The sequence below is a fragment of the Larimichthys crocea genome, chromosome VIII (assembly GCF_000972845.2).
Source record: "Larimichthys crocea isolate SSNF chromosome VIII, L_crocea_2.0, whole genome shotgun sequence".
Taxonomy (NCBI): domain Eukaryota; kingdom Metazoa; phylum Chordata; class Actinopteri; family Sciaenidae; genus Larimichthys; species Larimichthys crocea.
The window spans coordinates 8,908,237-8,930,556 of record NC_040018.1 but is presented as its reverse complement, the minus strand read 5'-3'; the positions used below and the strand labels follow the sequence as shown (position 1 = coordinate 8,930,556).

Sequence of the window (22,320 nt, the reverse complement as noted above, 5' to 3'; positions counted from 1 at the left end):
GTCTGGGATAAACCTCCATCATATCTGATATGAAGAACACTGAATGGCCAATATCTGATTTTTAATAAAAAAGGATAATATTGGCACCATATATTGCAGTTGCCCACCTATACTACAATCCATACTCCTCACTAATCAAACAAAGACAGATATGTTTTTTTTCAAAAACATATTACAGAGACAAAAGCTAGTAAAGTATTGACTGTACTTTACCTGAGACACATAAAAGAAAATGCTATAAAGCATATCGATTCTTTCATTCATCCTCGCTGTCATTGTGAACTGGTGCTGAATAGATTTGTTCTAATTGCAGAGCATATACAGGCCAAAAGTTCAAACTCAAACAAAATAAAAATAACTGATCAGATTTGCGTTTCTATTAGTTTCTCAGCCAAAACAGTGAGCTGTGACTGTCAGTGTGACAGTGAACAAATAACGTAAAGAACAAAGAATTTTCCCTCACCAGAATCTGAACTTGTCGTCTCTAAAACAACTTTTTGATTAAATAGGATTATCTGTGCACAAGGGAACAGGGAATGCGTTTCAACGTCAACCGAGGAACACAGCTTCACGCATCCACCCCTCATGTTGATCCTCAAAGAGCTATATTAGACTGGTGCGTAATTACAAGAGGAATCAGGCAAAACAGGGTTGTTCACTCCCAAATCAACCATGCGTGAACCGAAGGCAGAAGGTCTCATCCTGACATGAATGTATTATAAGTACAAGACCTGTTCGAGAAATGATGATGTGGAGTGGAACACGCTGTTCCCGTTGCATGGCTTCAAGTTGAAGGTGTCATTTGAGAAGCGTATTACAATAATCGTTTGAGGGAGTTGGTGAGAAAGAAAGGTGAAATCTAAGAGTGATGAAATATGGATTTGAAGGAAGAGAGGGGGGCAAAAAGAAATGTCAGGTGTCTGCAAAGGAGACTGTTTTACAACGTGAACTGCTTTTCCCTTTATGAATGTCAAGTGGGACACACAAAGTTACTAATATACCTCAAATTTTCATGTGTTTGAGGTTGTGTATGTATCTAAGACATTGTTCACCTTGTTATTAAGCTTGTTAAATGACTTTGCCCTGTTGAGCCTACCGGATTGCCCCACTACCTTCACACACACACACACATTTCCACACACAGACCTTCAGCTTCTTATTGAGATGCTGGTTAGCTTTTCCAAAGCCGCCCACTCATCCACCGTTTTATCTTGCCGCAGGGCAGCTATACCAAGCCAGTCCTGCCATGTAGGCCAGAGAAGGTGTAAGGCATTCCCTCTCACACAGACCCACACTGCTTTGTACTGCACCCAATCTTTAGCCGCTGGCGGATAAGAGAATGTAACACACCACTGATGTAGTTTGTGTGTGTGTGTGTGTGTGTGTGTGTGTGTGTGTGTGTGCAGGACATAATAATACCCATGCCTAAACTGACCTCTTGTGTTCTAGGTAAGATCATGGAATGTTCCTTTAAATGAGTTTACTTAAGAGTTCAGGCTGGAAGTCATGTAGATTCCCAGCACAAAACCTGCAGCAATTCAAAGAACAATATTTAGTCAGTACTTTAGTTTAACAGCACTGTAGAGGTACTTTCACAAGTTTAGAGTAACCTTTTAAAATAAGTGATCATGAAGTGCTGCCTTTGACACAAACACCACGAATGAGCCAGCCTAACTCAGCCGCTTTGTGTGCAAACACTTTTGATAACTATCAGGACTACTTTTTTTCAGGAACCGCGTCGGCTTTTGGTAAATGAGTTATATGTGGTCTGCTGTCAAAACAGAATGCAAATCTGCAGCCAACGCTTAAAGCAAACTGTATTTGCATTCTAATTTACCTGAGTATTATCATTAGTTTGGCTGGGAACCATTATCAACCACGACACTTTAGAATAACTAATAGGTATTTACAGCTAATAACAACTCTGGCACACACTTCATTTCTAATGAATATTCAGTTGTTTGTTTAAAGCTGCTTCCCCACCACAAGGCTTACACCTGTGATATTGAATGCATGAATGTCTGTCACTCTGTAACCAGAGGAAGAGATTTCTTTTTTATTATTATATGTCCATGAAAGTGCAGCTGCAGAGCTTGAAGGACTAAACAGAGACCCTTTGTCATTGACATGTGGCTTGTGTCCAGCTCGTGTCAAATATGATTTAGTTGAGGAAAATTTAATATGCATCACTTTCTCTCGGTATATTTATGGCCCAAAAAGTTTCCAGTGAACACTTCCTCTTGCCTCCATTTTCACAGCACTTTTTTGACAAGCATGCCAATGTCCTAGCTGCCCCACCACCTGTCTGACTGGCATTTACTTTGACATTGTCACAGCAACCTGTCACCACCTGTGGGGCTGTTTCCCCGTGGTGATCTGATCTGTAATATAAGGTATTTATACCTCTATTAACATCAGTTAAAATAATTGTATGGAAGAAACACTATCATATTCAGGCGGCATCCAATTTATCATACATATTTGCTGGCTGCATAGAAAAGAATTTCACAAATATTTTCTAGCATTATTTACACAGATTGTTTGTGATGTCTACTGACATCATTGTAGATACATGAGTATGGCGGTCTAAAGAAATACAATCAGAACTATCAGTTAAATAAACAGCAATGCAAATTTGCTCTGCTTAAGAAAATAAAAAAGCTGCTCATATGGTTCTGATGAAAAATCTCTCCACAAAAATGATTTTTTTGTACAAATCTTTGGTAATTCTGTTGACTGTTTTTTGCACAGCCTGTTAGCTTGCTGTGTCTGAATACTGAACGTTTAAATCTATTAACTAGTCAATATTCTTTTGCCCAGTTCTTGGTGTTAAAGAAACAGCTGACAGTTTAGAGAATATACATATCTACAGTCAGCTAATCTGACTTTGTCCAATGGTAGACTGGACTGTTTCCTGGTGGGTTCGATTTCCTGGAGACTAATAATGTTGCCAAGCTAAGATAATCAGCTGCTGGCAAAGGTTTCATATATACAGCATAGATACAAGAGTGTTATCCGTCTCTCATCCTGAACCTCATGTAACAAATAAGCATATCAACCAAACTATTCCTTTAATAATCTTTATTGCATCTTGTGTCTCTTTTGGAATGAGTTGAGTATTAATATCATTGTTATTATATACTAGTAACAAAGAGACATTACATCATTTCTCCATGTTTAGCACTTTGGCAGCTTGTCAGATATACAGTTTAATCAATACTCCGGGTACCACAAACAAATAGAACTGGCTCGCCGAGCATCTTGACTACCTGGCCTGATCCCGGAAATGCCACACACTGACCTCGGCTGTATTAGTGAGATTAATTGTCATGGTAATGATTTGTGTCCAGAGAGATCAACAATAAATGTCAAACATGGCTGGAAGCATTAGACCTGCACTGAGGTGCTAGAGCGAACACACAGGACGACACACACACACGCATGCAAGGACTACCGGCCAGAGGCCAGCGCTTGTCTAATCAATACACAAATTAACAGGACAAATTAAATTTGTGTAATTACAACACCCTTGCAGAATGGAAAAAAGTTTGCCAGCAGGGGGTCAGATAAGGATTGGCATGAATGTGTGTTTTTTAACTCTTCCCTTGAGCCAAAAGAAACATGCCCTCAACACTTTATATAGTTGTTCACATGGTTTTGCTATCAGAAAGGAGGACTGATTGATTTAGGCATTATGTTCACTTTCCACAGAGTTGTTTTGTAGCAGTAGCCACCCCCCCAAGCCCAGCACTGCAACGGCTTTCAAACAGGAACCGCTTCTGGATTCGAAGATCCAATATGCGTTGGCTGCGGGGCTGGCTAGCTAGCTGACAGATCGTTTATACAAGAAGCCCTCCGCTCTGCACTCGCTGCATCGCCTGCTGATTCGTACACAGGCTGAATTTTGTGGGCATTAGTGTATATGTGACTGCTTGTGTGTACGTAGGGGTAGTGGCGAGTGGGTGTATGTGTGTAGCCGTTGTTATTTGTAATGCTGTTTATGTAGCCCATATGCTCTCAGTTTGACTCCTGTGTATCCTCAGGACGTCAGAAGACGAGGACATTTTTCATATTTTAAGAGCCCCCAACTCTGTGGGAGTTCAAGCTCTCCCTTCCACACAAAGCACACGCATTTACTCTCTCATACTCTTTTCTGCCTCAGAGAAGGAGGTAATGAATTACGTATGAGCCGCAGAAAAGAAACCTGGTTGTGTGGATGAGCCCTTTAAGAGCAAAGTCCCCCCCTATAAAGAAGCTTCCATTCGGCCTGCCAGCCTACTGCACTCCCAGCTGGCCTTTCCAGCTAACCTCTCACATTCTTTCCTTTATCCCTTCTCAGTCTGTATTTTGTATGTCTCTGTTAGTGTAGCTCTCAGTTAAGTTCCTTTCAAAGTGATAAAAGAGAAGTTCAGCAGTTATTATTAGCCATAGAGTGATATATAGAGAGCCATAGAGAGACTATAAAGTGTAAGAGTGTTTGTTAGTTGCCAACAGATTCATGTTGTATTTCTAATGTATGTATGTAGCAGGCATCAACAGTCATTTTATCACGTTCATATTTCTATGTGCAATATGACACAGATGAAATGAGAAATGTCTTTGTCTGATATAGATTACAATACCTGGGCTCAAAGTGTATGCCTCATGAGTACCCCTCCCACATTCTGCATAAAACTTCTTCGTAACACTTGCTTTTACGTTTTTGTCAACACTGGGTTTCACATTAAAGGCCTACCACTGCCTTCACATTAAACTGCATTCATTACGAGGCGCATGCAGCAAGTGAGTATAAACAACTGTAGTTTTACAAATGCAAATGGCCACACAGCTGCAGATGAATGGAGCAGAACAGAAAACACTAAAATATGTCATGATCATCAGCCCAGTCTGGCTGATCTGTTTAATTATTATCAGGCCCCATCAGAGCCCCTCTCCATTTATTTTTTTCTTCCTCTTGCTGTGCACAAAATGGATGTAGCACAAAGGCTGATAAGATTCAAATTCAAGCTCTGGCTACTTGTTAGCAGGATACATGGCAGCACTTGATAACAGCCGGCATTATCAAACTCTTAGTAAACAATGAAATGCCAATGGTTTACCAATTCATTTCACCAATGTCAAAACCAACACATTGTAATGTCATGTTGGAACATAAACTTAGTAGTTTATTTAGGCCCGCTATGGCATGTTTATTGGTAAGACACGGTTATGTTATCAGTTAATGTTACATTCAAAAAACAAGGACATCTCAAACAAAGTCAAGTCTTCATTAAAAATTATATAATTATAAAAAGCCAATGGCAAGAGTTATGACACTCAAACTCCTTTATGTTCATAACAAGTTTCAAGTCATAACCATGACCGTGTCATGTATGTCTGATGCACACCCCTTCATCTAAAGTCTTACCCTAAGCATTGCCACGGACCTGGCAGCCATGCAGGACAGACAACCGCATGGTCTGCTCACAAGGGTCTGCTGGACTAAGATGTACTTACAAATGGTAAACAGGGTTTAACATTGACAAAGAGGAGACAAATATATCTAATGTAAATATGTAATGTAAATTATGGAACTTAAGATAGATCAATGTTGTGTTTATACACAATAACAATCCAAAGCCATTCGAATTATTTTCATAGATGGTTTCATAGACACACTAATCATCAACCATAAACAAAGTGTTAGAAATATCTGGTGCATCTGCCTATTTAATGTTATATATGTAATACATTTTTAAACTATTTGGTAATCATTAGGAAATATTTAATATTGTATATAAAATGCTGTGTGCAAAAATAACTGTTCACTAATCATTGTACATACAATATATAATTTATAAAGTAATGATAAAATAGTATTTTGTAAGCAAATGATTATTAAAGTTTAATTAACACTTAATTTACAATTTATTAATGACAGTTATTATAAACTGTTACTAGATCCACATTCATTGTTGGTTTTAATCTCAGTTCTTTGTTTACGCTGTTAGAAGGGGTTAACAACAACAGTTATCATTACTATTATTATTTGCGTAACACACAAACATGATCAGTCTGGCTTCTACTTCTACTTTTCATAGTTTCTGGATAGTACAAAGACAGCTCTTGGTAAAAATCTGTGCCAGTTTCACTTTGGGAGGCATCACTGATGAATAATTAATGTTCATAACATTCTCTGTTGGAAACAAAGAACAGTTAACTTATACGGCTTTAATTGCTCCAAACCTGTTTATCTCATTAAAAAATAAAAATCAATAAATCAGCCAAAGGAAAAACTTGACTCTTGTTCCTTTGATGAAGTTGGAGTGCAGCGTATCTTCAGATTATTTCTTCCTTTCCTTCTTCCATCTGCTTTCTATTTGTTCCCTCTTTGATCCATCATCATGTTCTTCTCTACTCATCACCGTCTGTTTCTCCCTTTTTGTTTTGTCTGCATTGTTCATTTCTCATTTATTTCCCTCACTGTCCATCATCCCACCTGTCATCTCCCATCTTGCTACTTGGCCTTTTTCCCAGCTTTATGCTCAGCTTCCCTTCGGTTCCTAATCTTCCCTCTCTAAATCGCCACTCTTGTTTTTCCTCCTCTGCCCTTACTTTTCCCCATTTCTCTCTCTCTTCTCACTGCTTTCCTTCACCCCTGCGTTTCTCCTTTGAGAGCTCTGAAGTCTGTCTTCAGCTCTTGGGAAAATGTCACGTCAATCTTGACAAGAATGCTCCTTAGCTGTGCCAGACCATGGTTGGTCAATCTACCTTTTTAACTGGGTATATGGTGTTTGTGAAGGTTTAGGCTTATGCTGGAAGTGTAACAGGAGGATCAGGGTTGATAGCGTCAGCATAGGAGGGGTTCAAGAAAGAAGGAAATTCCCCTGAGAGTGGGGAAGGGGTAGCTTGAAGAATGGACATTGAAAGGCTTAGATGCAAAGATGGAAAAAAGGTGTGAGGTCCCAGGCGGGACAGTAAATGAGAGAAGAGAATGAATGAGGTTATAGAGATGTGGGGGGATTGAGGTAGAGCCTAAAGACGACAATGTATAAATTAAACAAAGGAGAGAGTCGTTGGACTGAATTGATATATTGATTTTGCCTTGTTCAATTGTCTGGCCTTGGTCAATATATTAAAATTAATTGGATCATCCCTGAAGTGCAGCAGCAGCTCATCTTGCAGCTGGAGTGGGCTAAATCAACTTGCAGGTAATTGAAAGGAAGTTGAGAGGAAAAGAGACACTAACAACAGACTTGCACTCACTGCAGCTTGAAAAATTACATTGGCAGGGCTTTGGATTTTTTTCTACCTATATGAGAGGCAGCATAATGAAGTACCGGGCACTCATCACAAAGACACATCTCAGCATTGACAGGGGAATTAGGGAAGAGCAGCATCTCGTGTGCTCACAAACATCAAATTGCATTTAGGTGAAAACGCAGTAAGAGGCATGCTATTAAATCGTTTGAGAAGGTGATTATCAGGGCTGTGACCAAAATCTCATATCACAACATAGGTAACTTCAAATCATGATAACATTTTCTGGTACCGGCTCATTGTTTTGTTTTGTTTGTTTTGTTTTTTTTGGCCTTTATTTCTGATAGAGACAGCTTGATGAGTGACAGAAATGTGGGGAGAGAGAGATGGGGAAAGAGCCTCAGGTCAAATTTTCATGCCACACAATGCAACACCTAAATGACAAATATACATGTTCTGTTGGCACAGCCCTAGTGGTGATGCAGTTATTGCTCACAAACATTAAGATTCAACACTCTGGTCAGTGCGTCATAAGTAAGCCTGATGGGATAAAAGTGGCTTCATAAAGGTACAGCAAAAAGCAAAGTGTCAGTAGAAAACGTTTGTGAATAATTTGAAAGCAGTACAGTGTAAAAATGCCAGTTATGGTGAAAAAAAGTTAATGATTGAGTGAAGGCATGAGGTAAAAGAGAGACGGGAGATGAAAGGTAGACAGACTGACATTGCAAGACATGCAGCATGAGGGATGACGAAAGCTCAGCCCAAGTCAGACACACAGAGAGCTGTAAGATGGGAATTTGATTCTTGTCCGCCTCTTTTGAAATCCAGCTCCTTCTGACTCGAGCATGAAGACAAATGTCATAGTGCCGAAGTTAGAGAAATTCACACTGGGGTTTTGTCTCAGTGTTAATTGTAATTCCAGCATACACTGTAACCACTTCGGATTGCAAGACGAGGAGTTAACCAGGAAACTGCCAAATGTGAGTCCTCAAAATGAAATACAAGAACAAATTCTTGTGTGGAAACTGAAATCCTTGATTCAGGCAGCATGTGTGGGACTGCTATAGGGTGGCAGCGCGAAAAATCAGAAGAATGAGCTATTGGACATGAACTGTGACGGCCTATTATTATTTTTTAATTGAATACAGCCAACAGAGACCATCTGCAGTCTGGACATAAGCCATAATTTCAAAACAGCATAATTACAACTTTTTTTTGTAAAGTCACTGCAGCCCTAAGTTTCCTTTTTGTCCTCACTGCCACAAGAAGTCAGACTGTGGACTAATGTAAAGGTGGACCGGTCCTTAATGCAATGATGAGCTGCATGATAGTCATGTTAGGAAAGTCTTCGGTCCACTAAAATGATGGATTGCATGAGTCAATGCAGCGTGTCACTGTTGCAGACCTTTCACAGACAATAACATGAAGAAAAATAAAAATGAAACCAGCGTATCCTTCTGACTTTATAAAAAAAGACCCGGGATAATATGTTATAATGTACTTCCTGGTACCCATTAGAGGACACAAAAAAAAGTTGACATTTAGAAAGTTGTGTCTGTCTCTGAATACCAGCTGCTGTAGCATGCAGTCACAAGAAGTCACTGCAGCCACCACAGTATATAAGCAGAAACATAAAGCTGCTTAATGTTCAGTGTTATGTGTCTGCATGAACTTTTGAAGTTCAGCATGGACTATGATGGATTGCCAATGCTGGTTGGTAGACATGCGTTCCCATAATTCCTTACACATGGTGCCGGGCACACAAGCAGTCTTAGCCACTTCATTAACTTTTAATTTCCCATTTGAGTAAGTCAGAAAATAGAATGTAATAACTTTTGTCTGATGTTTGTTGACTGCCTTGAAATGGGAAGAGAAAAAAACTACAACATCGGGACAGGCTATGCGTAATAATCGTCATTAAAGATAATATACAGAGACAATTAGCAATTTGTCAGTATGCTGTCAGTATCAGACTTTTTACACTTAATTCTTTGGTATGTATTAATCAGTTGTAATTGTTTCTGTTCTGTTTCACAGCACCAAATACTGGTTGTCTATTGATTGCAGCTCTGAGAACTCAATATTTCCCTAAAACCTAATGATATCAAAGCAACTTCAACCTCCACCAATCCTCCCTGTCTGTCTTTCTCTTTCTTCATCTAGAGCTAATAGATGGGACCCCCACCTTGAAAATCAACCATGGCTCTGGCACGGTGGTGCTACAGTTGCCAGGCAACGTGAATGTGGCAGACAGGCGGTGGCATCGGCTGGATGTCCGCAGCAACAGCAAGGTGGGACACTGTACCTATATAACACCAACCACCATTTGTTAAGCAATTAAGCTCCAAGTATACTTATACTGAGATACATGTTTTTCTTTCACAGTTTCATCACTAAAATATATATGTTTCCCTACATTACATCACTTACATTTGCTAGTGATCATCGATGACTTCTCATGAAGAAGAGTTCAGGGTGCATTTCAGCTGAGCTGCAGTTATGTGAATGCCTAAATACTTGATGTCTTTTGAGACTGTACATAAGCACTTTCAAACAAATATCAGCTGTAAAGTAGAGGACACTACCAACCACCAACACAATATGTTTGTGGTGCTGGGCTGCACCTGTTGGCTTGTTGAGGCGGCTGCTTCACACTTACTGAACATCCACCCACACCTTTGGCCTCAGTATGACACCAGCTCATGCAGCCTGCAGGTAGGTAGTAATGAATCTGGCTTTGGCAGCTACATTTATTATGGGAAATTGCATGTTGCATGCAACTGTGATACTTAAACTGGATAGCTACAGTACAGTATTACCAGTTTGACAATAAATAATGTATCAAAAAAAATATGTATAATATGTAATAAGAAATATGATATACAGTAGTCACCTAGATACATCAAGAGGCATAATAAAAACTGAATACTGTGAAGATGTGAGTTGAGATTTCCAGCCCAAAAGAAGACGACTAAACTTTAGTGATGCTGATGCAGGTGGTATATATACGTCTTTATGTCTAGATTAGAGCTCCACATTAGTGCTACCACCCACCAGACTCCATTGACAAAGCAGTCATTTTACATCATAAACACACACTTCATTCAAACTCGACAGAAACAAATTAAAACTCACCTACAACTTTTTTTGTTAGCCTTTCCACTTTTCCAACAGTTTCACAGGGAAAAGTCTCACATGCACTAACATGCGTGGGTGGACCAGCTACGAAAGTACAGGGAAGCTGAGAGTGACTTAATTTTCTGCTTAGGACACCATGACTCCACAATATATTTATAAAAAGCAAAACATTTTTAATGTTTTAAATCTCATAGGTCCTTTAAGCATTCAGAAATGACAACCTTTGGTCATTATTAAACACCACAATTCAAAATAAATAATAAAAAAAAGTAAATATTATGATTTATTCCACATTTTTCTTTGCCTTTTTAACAAGTCCATGGGATAAAGTTCTGTATAATATGAGTCATATTTTCACACCAAAAAAAAGCCTACGTCATTCAGTATTTCTGAGTTTTATTCATATAAAGGTGATAACTACCTGTAGCTGGTGTTTAAAAGTTGTGGAGTGGCAGATCGAGTCAGCAGTGTGAGGTCACAGCTGTTAGTTTGTTTCCACACAGCTAAATAAAAGTCAGAGCAGACACATTGATTTATGTTACGGATGTGAAGTAAAATGGATTGTTCAGTGATGCTGGTTCTCATTACGTGTTAGCAGTGAGCTAACTGAATAAGTCAATTTAAACTTAAGTTTAACACATGTAGGTGTAAATTCTGTAAATTCTTGCGCTCCATTTATGCAACTTGGGGTTTTAGGCATGTCTATGAACAATTGTAAAAGCATCGTTGTAATCCTAGTTGATATGTGTCATCCTGCTGAACACCACAACCCTCGGAGCAATAATTCTCATTCCACGCAATCCATTAGTGATTCATGTCATTGTTGTGAAAAATGAATCTTTTCATTTTAAACTGACAGCGTTTCCAAAACGATTTCATGGCATGGACTCCAAATAATGTATTAATCTTTTGGCACCATAAGTCTGTTTGATATGAGTATTAGGGATCCAAATGGAGAAGATGTTAGTTGGTGATTTAGTATTGTAGAACTGTACAGTGCAAAGGGAGATAATAGTGGTGAAAGTGAGACGAATTATGGCAATAGCCCTCCTTTGACATTCTCTACCCAGGATCATTTCAAACAAATTTAATTAGAGTGAAATTAAGCTAATCTTCATTTGACTCAGGACTGCCTGGAGCTCTTCACCTCCAAGGACTCGCACATAACCACTGCTTTATAGTTTCTTGGTGCTCTTGAATATCAAGAAGACTATTTTTAGAGTATTTGATACAACCCAGCTTCATAGTCTCTCTGAGCTTAGGACACTTTAAAGCTGCCAGACTGGCTTTGTATCTGAACCCCCTTTTTTTGTGAAAATCATCCTCACATAGACAAGGACAACTTCAGTAAGGTCTGGGTCCAATCTTTGCTACAATTTCCGTAGTCAGCATTATCAAAAGCCTCTTCAGAATCTAAAACTGAACACACTTCTGTCTGATTACTTAAAGGACCCATAATTTAAAATAACACTTTCACTACCTCAAGTGCAGGTTAACCATTTTGATGAAGGCCATGCCATCAGGAACATTACATTGCCTTTAGTCTGCCACTGAAATGCGTGTGCAATATGTCCTTGTCACAGAGCTGTTCAATTCAGTACCACACATATCACTTTGACAGAAAACTGTTTTGTTCATCTTTTTTATGTGTTAAATGTGTTTTGAATGAAAAGAAAAAGAAAACTTGCTCAATGGTCAGCTTCATATTGACACGTGCATAAACACAGAGCACCTTCGCTCAGTACTGAGAATGAGAACAGCCAAGCGAGTACACGGATGCACCTAGACGTTGGGTAATACAACGGCTTTGTTTGGAATTGCATGAACAACAATGCACTGAGACTTTTGTTATTACAACAGGGATTATTCTGTATCACATATTATTCAAAAACACACATGAATCTATTCATTTGTCCTGAATATTCAGCAGCAGCTTACCCAACCTGGTTGTGTGACTTGATTGGATAAGCTGCTGTTGTGTGACGGGTGTGAGATCAGTAGCAGCAAGGACAGAGCTGCTGTCTGGAGATTTACTGTTATAATTCAACAGCCAAGATATTCAGCCACGAATTACATTACCTAACCAAAAATGTGTTTTTGTTGTACAAAAAATTACAAGAACATACAACAATATTCTGTAGAAATAATAGGTTAATACAAACACTGAATCACTGAACTTCTTGAAGACACATTGATGGATGCAAAGCCTTCTGAAACTGTGGTCTGGAAAAAGACAAAGTTGTTTGCATAATTTTGTTTGTGGTAATGTTTAATCTTGCAAACAGCCACTGTTTATGTGACATCATCACCATAATTGATGCCACTGAGCAATCAGCTGGCACAGCTGGTGTCTCCTGACACATGAACCTCCTGTTTGAACCTGGTTTGAAAGTGGCAAGCATGCATGTCTATGTTATTTTATGATTTTGGTACAGCAAATTGTTCCTTACAACTTAAGTAGTTACAGATGGAATCTTCCTACAACTACAGCTTAAGTAGTTGTAAGAAAGATTCCATCAGTCCCAACAGCTGCTTCAGGATCTTTAAGCAAGTCACAGTCCAGGGAAACATCCTTAGTTCAGCTAGACGGTGTAACATCACCTGCTACATAATATTCTCTCATTCATTCCCTCAGCTGTCATGTTTCGTTGACTGCTTCCCATCTAAGTCACGGACCACTTTGCTTTATGTCTGTACTGTGCTGCTCCCTGATACCACTAATGATTCTGCTAAATTCGTGACAAACGTGAAAGGTAAGAGAGATTTAAAAAATGAACCAAAGAAATGTTCTTGCATATGCACCAATATTAATCATTAAAAAAATCATAGCATTATCCAAAATTTTGAAAACTAGCCTTTTAGGGTTACACAAGTGTATAACTTTAAATATAAATTAATTAGGCATAAATATTTTTTATAAATAAGTTTTATTTTTGCACAGTTTAGAAAAATTTATGCATAAACATGACAAGAATAACAATATATATAGTTATTCTTGTCATGTTTATGCATTAATTAGTAGGGAAAAGGCAGAAAAGCATCCGCCTCCTAAAGTTAAAACTTCACTACAGAAAACAGTAAATTAACATGTAGAGAATAACATCACTGCCTAAATTGAGGTCAAACTAATAATAAGAATATACAGTATATATAACAACAACAACAAATATATGTGTATGTGTGTGTGTGCACACGCATTTGTGTGTGTACAGCAGTTAAACGGTCTTTTAAGCATCTTTTGTAATATTTTATAGAGAGAGCTTTTTTTCCAGCTGGGTAAAGCTATTCCTTAATTTTGGTACCTTTTTAATTGTTTTATTTTGCACCATATCATAATATGAGACGATAATAAAGAGAATAGATACAGTTTGCAGAAAGAAGATGACTCAATATACCAATAGATTTATATTTTTCTGCTTCCCAGACAGTTTGTCCTTTTCAATTTAAAATCTTATCCACAAAAAAATGTTGTAGTTGAAACTTGAGGCATCTCAACAGACTCAAATATTACTTTATAATACTCCTATGATTATTTTTTTCCACTAAAAATGATGAAGCCCACAGAGAGGTCTGGCTTTGTTGAAAGTGCGACCCTTGACACAATTGGTATTTCTATTGGTGACTTTTTTTTTTTAATCATTCAAACATAGTACAACCAAAATATTTATACAGCTTTTCCAATAGAATATGATGGTTGACTGTATCCAAAGCTACTGAAAAGTCAATCAGTTATTTTTGAGTGCAGCGGTGACTGTGAAGCAGAGCCATATTGGTGATGTATTGGTGATGACTTCTCTGGAAACCATACTGGTGTTTGCAAACAATTAGCAAAAATAAATTAGAATCAAGATGAGAAATTATTACTTGGTTTATATACACATTTTTTCTAATATTTTTGAAACACATGGCAAAATAGATATTGGACTATAGTTAGTAAAACGACTGCTTTAGATAGAGGAGTCATTTTGGCAACTTTTAAATCATATGGTGCAATGCCTATTTTCATAGACAAAATAGTGTCTGCAAGTGTCTGCAATATCAACTGTTTCACTTGTTGACAGGGGGTGCAGAAATATTGCCATAAACAGCTGAATATATTTTTTGTTCACTTGAACAATGGATTGTTAAGAAAAAAATTCCATCTTAAGAGACTGAAGGTAACTCTGGGGTAGTCTTTTCACTATGCAGCAACTGATTTCTAACTTTCCATCTGCTTCTCTTACATTTTCACAGAAATACATATTTTTCGCAGACAGAATATTTCTATATTATAAACACCACGGGTATGGTGTATAGGATTTGAGACATGTCTGCTGTACAGTGTATTCCTTTTCCCTCAATAGCTTCAGTAAATTAACTATTAACGCAGCCTTATTCGTTGTTTTCTTGTGTTTATTTCTATTGAACTCGAACTTGTGTGATTTGTTTAGAAAGAGGTTTATATTGAAATGTCTCAAAATGTAACAGTTTATATTCCTTGTTTATCAAGTAGTTTGCATTGGCCATTGCCTTGCCATTGCCTTCCTTACTTGACTTGATTAAATTAAAAGCCCTTCATGTTTTTACTCTTATTCAAAACATCAAGTTTGCTTCCAACTGCAGAAATCTGACCACAGTGTGTTGGGGCTTTCCTGATGGTGTCACTGGCTTCCCCATCCTGTGAGCCTCAGTCTACCTCTACTTTAAATGATGCAGTTGTAGATTTTCACAGAATATCTTTCTTCCTTTTTTTTCTCAAACTCAGACATTGTCTTTCTTTTAATGCAATCTGCAACAATGTTATGTCATCTCTGGGCTTCCAGACATTCTGTCTTGTCTGAGATTGTAAATGAAACTTTTGCAAATTGTGTCTAACTCTGGTATGGGTTCGCTACAGTTCTTGGACCAAGTTTTAAATGAGTTCAATCATCGAATTTCTTTGGAGTCATTTCTAGACTCAAAGCTTGGTTTGACAAAGCATCAGTCTTCAGAACTTTGAGAAAGCATCTATGTACTAAACACAAACTTTGAAGCTGTTGTTCAAGCAAGGTTGTGTAGAAGTTCTTTTGCTGGTCCAAAAAATAGCACACTTGAGCCATGGTGACATATTTCTCAGCGGTCTTCTTAAAAACATTGAGTGGCATGGTTTGGTTTTTAAGGCCTACTAAACCCAAGGTTTACCCAGAAAAAAAAACAAGAAACATTTCAGATACAAGCAAAGTCCACAATGCAAGCTCCAGAAAGCTTTTATCACTGATGTGGAAAACAGGCTGTTTAAAGGTGATGTTTTTAACACAGTACTAAATTACTGTTTCTGTACTAATGGCTGGGATTATATGCTAAACCACTGGTACATACTCAGGGTGTTGTTATTCACTAGATTAATTGTGATGATCCCCATGAAATTTTTAAGCATCAGGTAGTGTAACCAATGGAGCAAACTAAACAAACCTCAAACATTTGCAGTCCTTATAAAGACCCTGTTCTTTTATAATACCCATAAACATGTTTCCTACCACAAGCTTCAGTCCAAGCTGTATAATAATTAAGCCTGCGTGTATTTTGTTTGCCTTTCTTGTGTTTCTTTAACGTTTTCCGTATTTTTTAATGACAAACGTTACTATTTACAGCACTATTAACAGAACGATCTTCAATGAGCCTTAACAGTTCATGGAATAAATGGCTCTAACTGTTTTGAAAAAGGTTGTCATGGTTTCAGCTTTAACCACCTTTTTTACATGCAAATACACCAATTGCAAAATTATTGGAACATGGTGGTATAAGATGAGAAGATGTTATGTTTTTTTGTTGTTTGTGCATTAACATGAGCCATAGCAGGTAGCAGCAGAGTAATATGCACTAATGAAAGAAATGTGAGTCAGAGAGGCAGCTCCCACTATACTAATAATGCTAAAAGAGCACTTGACAATAGCAGGGGGTACACTTATTATACTGAAGAAGAATAGATGGCTTTATTTTCTCTGATACTGGCTTCTCTGTTATTTGTTCTATAGGCCTACAGCATGCCCTTGTTTCTTTGTTCTCTACAGGAAGTGCGGTTCACCCTGGATCGCTGTTCAGGGGCAGCGGTAATGGAAATGGAGGGACTGGGCAGTTGGTTGACCACCCAGGATCACTCTTCCTGTGAAGTGACCGGTGTAACACCCAACACTGACAGGTACACACAAACACCTGAACGCACAACATACACACCTTCGTTTATGAATGGCAATTTTGACAGTATGTGTGAGGATGTGTAGGAGGGTGTCAGGGTTATTAAATATGGTTTTAATGGACCACACATATCACACATACTTGCACGTTGCCAGATGAGGGACCATAGATTCATGTCCATTTTTAATGCTGTGTGTAATTAATAGTATGCACAAATAAAAGGAAAAATGCTTAATCTTAAAGATACACTCCATTTTTTTTAACGTATAATTATTATATTTTAGTGTATTTAGAGAATTTATAGGAACAAAATTCTCATTTCTACAACTTGTACCCAAATGAGATGGATATTGCAGTGCATGCATCTATACTATGAGCCTTGATTGTCAGTAGTGCCTGTTTAAATATCTGTGTCCATGTCTGTTTCAGACATCTGAACATGAGCCACGTGCTCCAGCTTGGTGGGGTGAATGAGGACATACCATACATTTATCCTCAGCTCCAGCATAAACACTTCACTGGCTGCATCCGCAACCTCATCGTCGACAGCAAGGTAACACACAATCCACCAACCACACGACCATTAGCACACCAGCGTGCGAGCAAACTCAAACTCACACCTGCACTCTAGCTGATAAATGGATTAATAAAAGGTTTCAACATTCACAGTACCCTTGTGCCATGTAAGATATGTTTTTTATTACGCTTCTAACTTTAACCTCAAAGCGCTTTCAACTACTACCCCCGTGCACTCCAAGGGTGAAATGGAATATGAACCCTTCCACTCCTGCCCAATATGACTTCAAGTTGAGACTTTCAAGTAACCTTCTAGTGCTCTGTTGGAGTTAAAAAGTCAAGCACTCCATGCCCAACCATGACAATATGAGCACAACCTCAACAAAACCCAAACCATTTCTGTATGAACACAGGCCTCAGGTATGATAGTCTTTTGTCGACCCACTGCCTCCTGAAGCCTGAAATTTTGGTTAAAATTGTATTTTACGCTTAAGTTTTACCTGTTAAGTTTTATCAAATAACCCTCCAACTAAGTGCCAGTCCAAAACCATTGAGCCTCACCTGACATAACTGGTATTTAGACATAAACGTCAGGATCTCTTAGGACTGTATTCCCAGTGATGCAGACAAGGTTAGATGTGGGTTCCCTCTTAAAAAAATCATGAGAGACAGACCAAGAAAGTCAGACACTGAATGTTTGAGTTTTAAATATTTAGCATCCTGCTCAATATGGGCAATGTGAAACTTTCTTCTTTTAGAACTAATGTTACTTTTGTTTCTTACTGCCACAGCCACAATGGCTTACTCTGCTGTTGCTTGCATCTGTTCAAAAGCTGTATAATTGCATTATGATTTAGACTTAATTTACACATGATATGAAATGTACTCTACATTCAGAAGTGTTTTCAGTTTGATCATGGAATTTTTTAATTCTCCATACAAAGGAATCAGGTGGGAGGGGAGCGAAGGAATTCTCATTTTTATGATAGGACAGGTTGTTTTTATAGTAGCTGCACTCAATAGCCACTGTGGATACTTTATATTGGATAAGAGAAATGAGCAACTGCTGGTACTTCTGAATCTTCAAATGTTTAAGTGTGGGATCTTCGATAAATGCACACTCTTATTTTGAAAAAAAAAGTCAGCAGAGACACTAAATTATGGCCAGCCATACTTTATTTAAAGCTGAGTCACATATTTTTTTTACTAAAGCATATTTTGGTATGAAAAACCAGCAAAGCCTGAGAGATAAAATATCATGCAGGCATACAGCCAAGTACAACTGTAGCTAAAGATTTTTTTTGTTTGTTTTATCCAACCACATGACCTTACAGGGTAAAGAAAGGCCTGCAGTGTATATCTGATCACTGTGGCCACATTGTGGAAGTTATTTAGATCATTCTTGTGCATGTAATGAGGCTTTAACTACACAGCGGCAACATTCATACATTACATGTTGTTCTGGGAATTTTCCAAAATTGTAATAGGAGCAATATGTAATTATTGGTCACATGCACGTAACAGTAATGTTTGTTTCGATCAGGGCTATATGCTAACTTTCTCATAGTAGAGTCAAACTCAAATCACGTGACAGACACATTTTTTTAACACCTACCAGGTAGTCCAACTTTCTTGCTTACTTTTCTCCGGTCTCCTTTTTTTGGTCCGTCTTGGTATAAATTTGAAGTAGTATCATAGAGCTCCAGGTGCCCACAGACAGCTACAGTAACAATAGTGGATGCCTTCACCTCTGCTGCTGCAGACAGGTTGAGTAGTGAGAGTGAAGATAAATCCACTTTTTATTCCCTGAAGTTTAAAAACTAAACTCTGTGCTCTCCTCCCACCGCTAAACAACTCCCGATCAGAGCAGAAACTGATGTGACTCTGGGTGTTTATTCCTCAAGGAGCTCCAGCTCTGCCCCTCAGTCTCTCCTCTATAACTCCAGCCAGGGACCTGGCCTTAGCAGCTGTCAGTCAGCTACATGTAGCAGCAGCTCTGTCCCTCTGCTCCACCTGGTTAATTCTCATGGTGGAGTGAGGACAGACTAGACGCTTTCTGTAAATAAATCTCCAGCACATAGACATAGACACCTAAACTAATGCCATAGCTCTCACTTTCTGTGGATAATGTGAGTTATTTTTTCAAGGTTTTTAACATTCTTTATTTACAATTCTGGTTACATCTCACACACTGTCTCGATTAAGTAACATTAGAGAGAGTAAGAAACAGTTGAATTGCTAATAAATAGAAGTAGTGCGAAAGGTTTTGTTCTTTTGCAGTTAGTCAAAAGGAAATAAATCGTAAATATGAGTCAATACATATTCCATGCTTTAATGTCTCTATAATGTGACCAACATTCAGTAAACTGACTGATTCAATCTGCCTTAAATTATGTAGCAACTTGTTTTTTACTAAATTAGATTTTTATTTTTATTTTTTTTAATACATGTATGACGTTTACACTAATGATATATCTGCATTTCAAGCATATCATTCTAATTATATATAAAATTATATATATATAAAAGTGACAAATCAAAATCAGTTTTCTTAGTCTGGTCACGCTTAAGGAGCCACAGGACCTTGAGGGGCGATGAGTGTAGCTGTTAGAACTGTAGTATTGTTACTCCATAAGCACAATTTATCTGTATCCATTCAGAAGTAGTTTAAAGCTCTATCAAGATGTTGACTCTCTGGAGTGGGCATATAAAAGGAACTGTTTCTCCTGCTGCAGTGTTAAAGGCTTGTAGTTGATGTGGTGTACCTTTGCTGGAGACGTAGCGGGAGACTTCACAAACGTTATGTTCTAATGAGAGAACTCTGCATGATGCGTGTGGGTGGACATGAGGATAATACATCTCCAAAGAGTAAGCAACAGTAGGCGTACTGATGATTAATAATATTGATGGACATGTTCTGGCATTGTATGATTTTTTTTATTTCTCCTTTCAATTGGTGGTGTTGTTCTCATTATTACAGAATGTGCTATTGTGTCATCGTTGTTCCTATAGCAACATCATCTGTTACACTTGAGGTGTGAGTGCCTGTGATGTAACAAAGGTGGTTTGCATTGATAGAAACACTTGTTACTGTTTCCTCTTGTTACGGGATGTTTTAAAGAAAAAAATCTTGAATAAGGAAGACTGGATTCAAAGTATCAAAGTCTAAGTTTAATTTATTATTCTTGTACAAGAAGGAGCATACAAAAGGGGTTACAGAGAAAAGGCTCCTCGAGGAGCTCTAACAGTTGGTTCTTATACATTTCTTAAAATGGGCTGTCTCAGACACCACCCTCACTGATGAGCCTGCTCAGCAATGAACATTATGTATCAAAATGACACTTCTCGGACCTGTTTCTCACGTCCTTTTCTCTCCAGTCCTTGAGCTACTGATATCTCTCCCTGCCATCCTCAGCAAAACACAGTCCAAATAAGGGAAGTGCACAAGACATGCAAAAGACAGGAGAAACAGATTATATGATCAAAACATCTGAGGCCCAGTATAAATCCTAATTTTTATAACACTTCTTTGTACATGTCTCCATGTATCTGTCTGTACTTTTTATGTTAGCATGATTCTGGTTTAGAGACAGACAGAGAGAGAGCATGCAAGGACCATGTCACCTCTATTAAACCTGTCGAAGTGAGAAGTCGTGCTATATGCAAGCTGTGTGTGTGTGTGTGTGTGTGTGTGTGTGTGTGTGTGTCTCTCTCTTTCAGGGTTATGCCTAGTCAGGCACGGTATTGGTTGAAGATGCAGTCACATCTCCCTTTACTGAAAACTCTCTCTCTCTTCTTCCCCGGAGTTTCTGTGCTCTCTCGTGTCCAGCAGGTTCTCGTGGATCGTGGCTGCTGCTGTGGTCCTGCATGTCATCCACTACATATATTATACTGTCATTATTGTTACCATATCTCCATTACAGTTTATAGTTAGTTAATGATTTGCTGCTGCTGTGCATCTGTGTCTCTCTATCTCTATCACAGGTTCCACTGCTACTGTAATCATTTTATCATTCATTGTAATTCATTGTCATTTTATCAGTCATTGTAATTGTACAATATGTTTGTGTTGATTTGTTCTGTACACGTGACATCTATTGCACGTCTGTCCGTCCTGGGAGAGGGATCCCTCCTCTGTGGCTCTTCCTGAGGTTTCTTCCACCTTTTTTCCCTGTTAAAGGTTTTTTGTGGGCAAGTTTTTCCTCACTCAAACCGAGGGTCTAAGGACAGAGGGTGTCACTCCCTGTACAGATTGTAAAGCCCTCATATTTTTTAATGCTCGTAGAGTTGACGTTGGATTTGCAGTTTTTCTCAGTTAAAACGTTGACTTATACTGTATAGAAAATTCTGGTCCAATGTTGAAAACATGCACAGTTGCTCTGTCAGATGAAATGGTGAGACAGGATCTGCTGCCTGTGTGTTTCAGGAAAATCGTGGTCTACATGTTCCATTGCATTACTTTACATCCGTTTGGCAGACACACACCAGAAGCAATTTCAGAAAAATACCTTATCCTGTCATGCCAAAAGAAATAAAAAATGCAAAGACCTGAATAAGTTAGTTGAGAAATGTACTGTGATTTTCATCATGTCAAAACCAAAGCTGAATTGTAATGCACTTTCTATCAAACACAATATTCACAGAGATCACCACAGCAACCATAACTGAAATTTAAAGAATTATATCATAATTTACAGTTAAGAGAGTATATGATGATATTTAAGACACTAGTGTACTTCCAACTTTGTATCAAAAGTTTAATAAAGATCTTGTCTTCATGCCAACATGCACCCAAATCAAGTCTGATGTTGAAGAACACGATTGGCCTGCACTGAGCCCATAGTATCATCCACAGGTTTCTGAAGAGCCGAGTGTGCTGGATCTGGACAATGTCATCTTGGCAGTCCTGCCTCAGCCTTTTCCCTGTTAATCTAAAAATAGGCAAAGACGTTTGTCATAAATGTGGAAATTAGCTATAGAAACCAAAACCATTTTTGTACCAGGATGTAAACCTGTTTTGTTTGTTTTTTTGCTGTGAAGTTAGACTTTTTTACATCGGGGCTTATAGAAATTGACTCGTTCTGTAGTCAGCCTCAAGTGGATGCTTGAGGAACTGCAGTTTTTGGCACTCCTGCATAGGCTTCACTTCACAGCCACTGTTGCCGCTATAGATTGAGCCTCAACACCTATGGGGTACACTGGAACACCAACTCCAAACCAGCATAAGCATCCGTCCTCACAAATGCTCTTGTGGAAGCAAATCCCTAAAGATTG

The 22,320-nt window shown here is 38.4% G+C and overlaps 1 protein-coding gene across 1 annotated transcript in view; it reads left to right on the top strand.

The window, feature by feature from the left end:
• The window catches only part of LOC109139107 (neural-cadherin), a 267,154-nt gene that overhangs the window by 195,761 nt on the left and 49,073 nt on the right, over positions 1-22,320 (top strand). Inside the window, exons 28-30 of the mRNA XM_027281561.1 lie at positions 9,403-9,530; positions 16,407-16,534; positions 16,960-17,083. Coding sequence (XP_027137362.1) covers positions 9,403-9,530; positions 16,407-16,534; positions 16,960-17,083 — 380 coding nt within the window. The remainder of the gene's footprint in view (positions 1-9,402; positions 9,531-16,406; positions 16,535-16,959; positions 17,084-22,320) is intronic.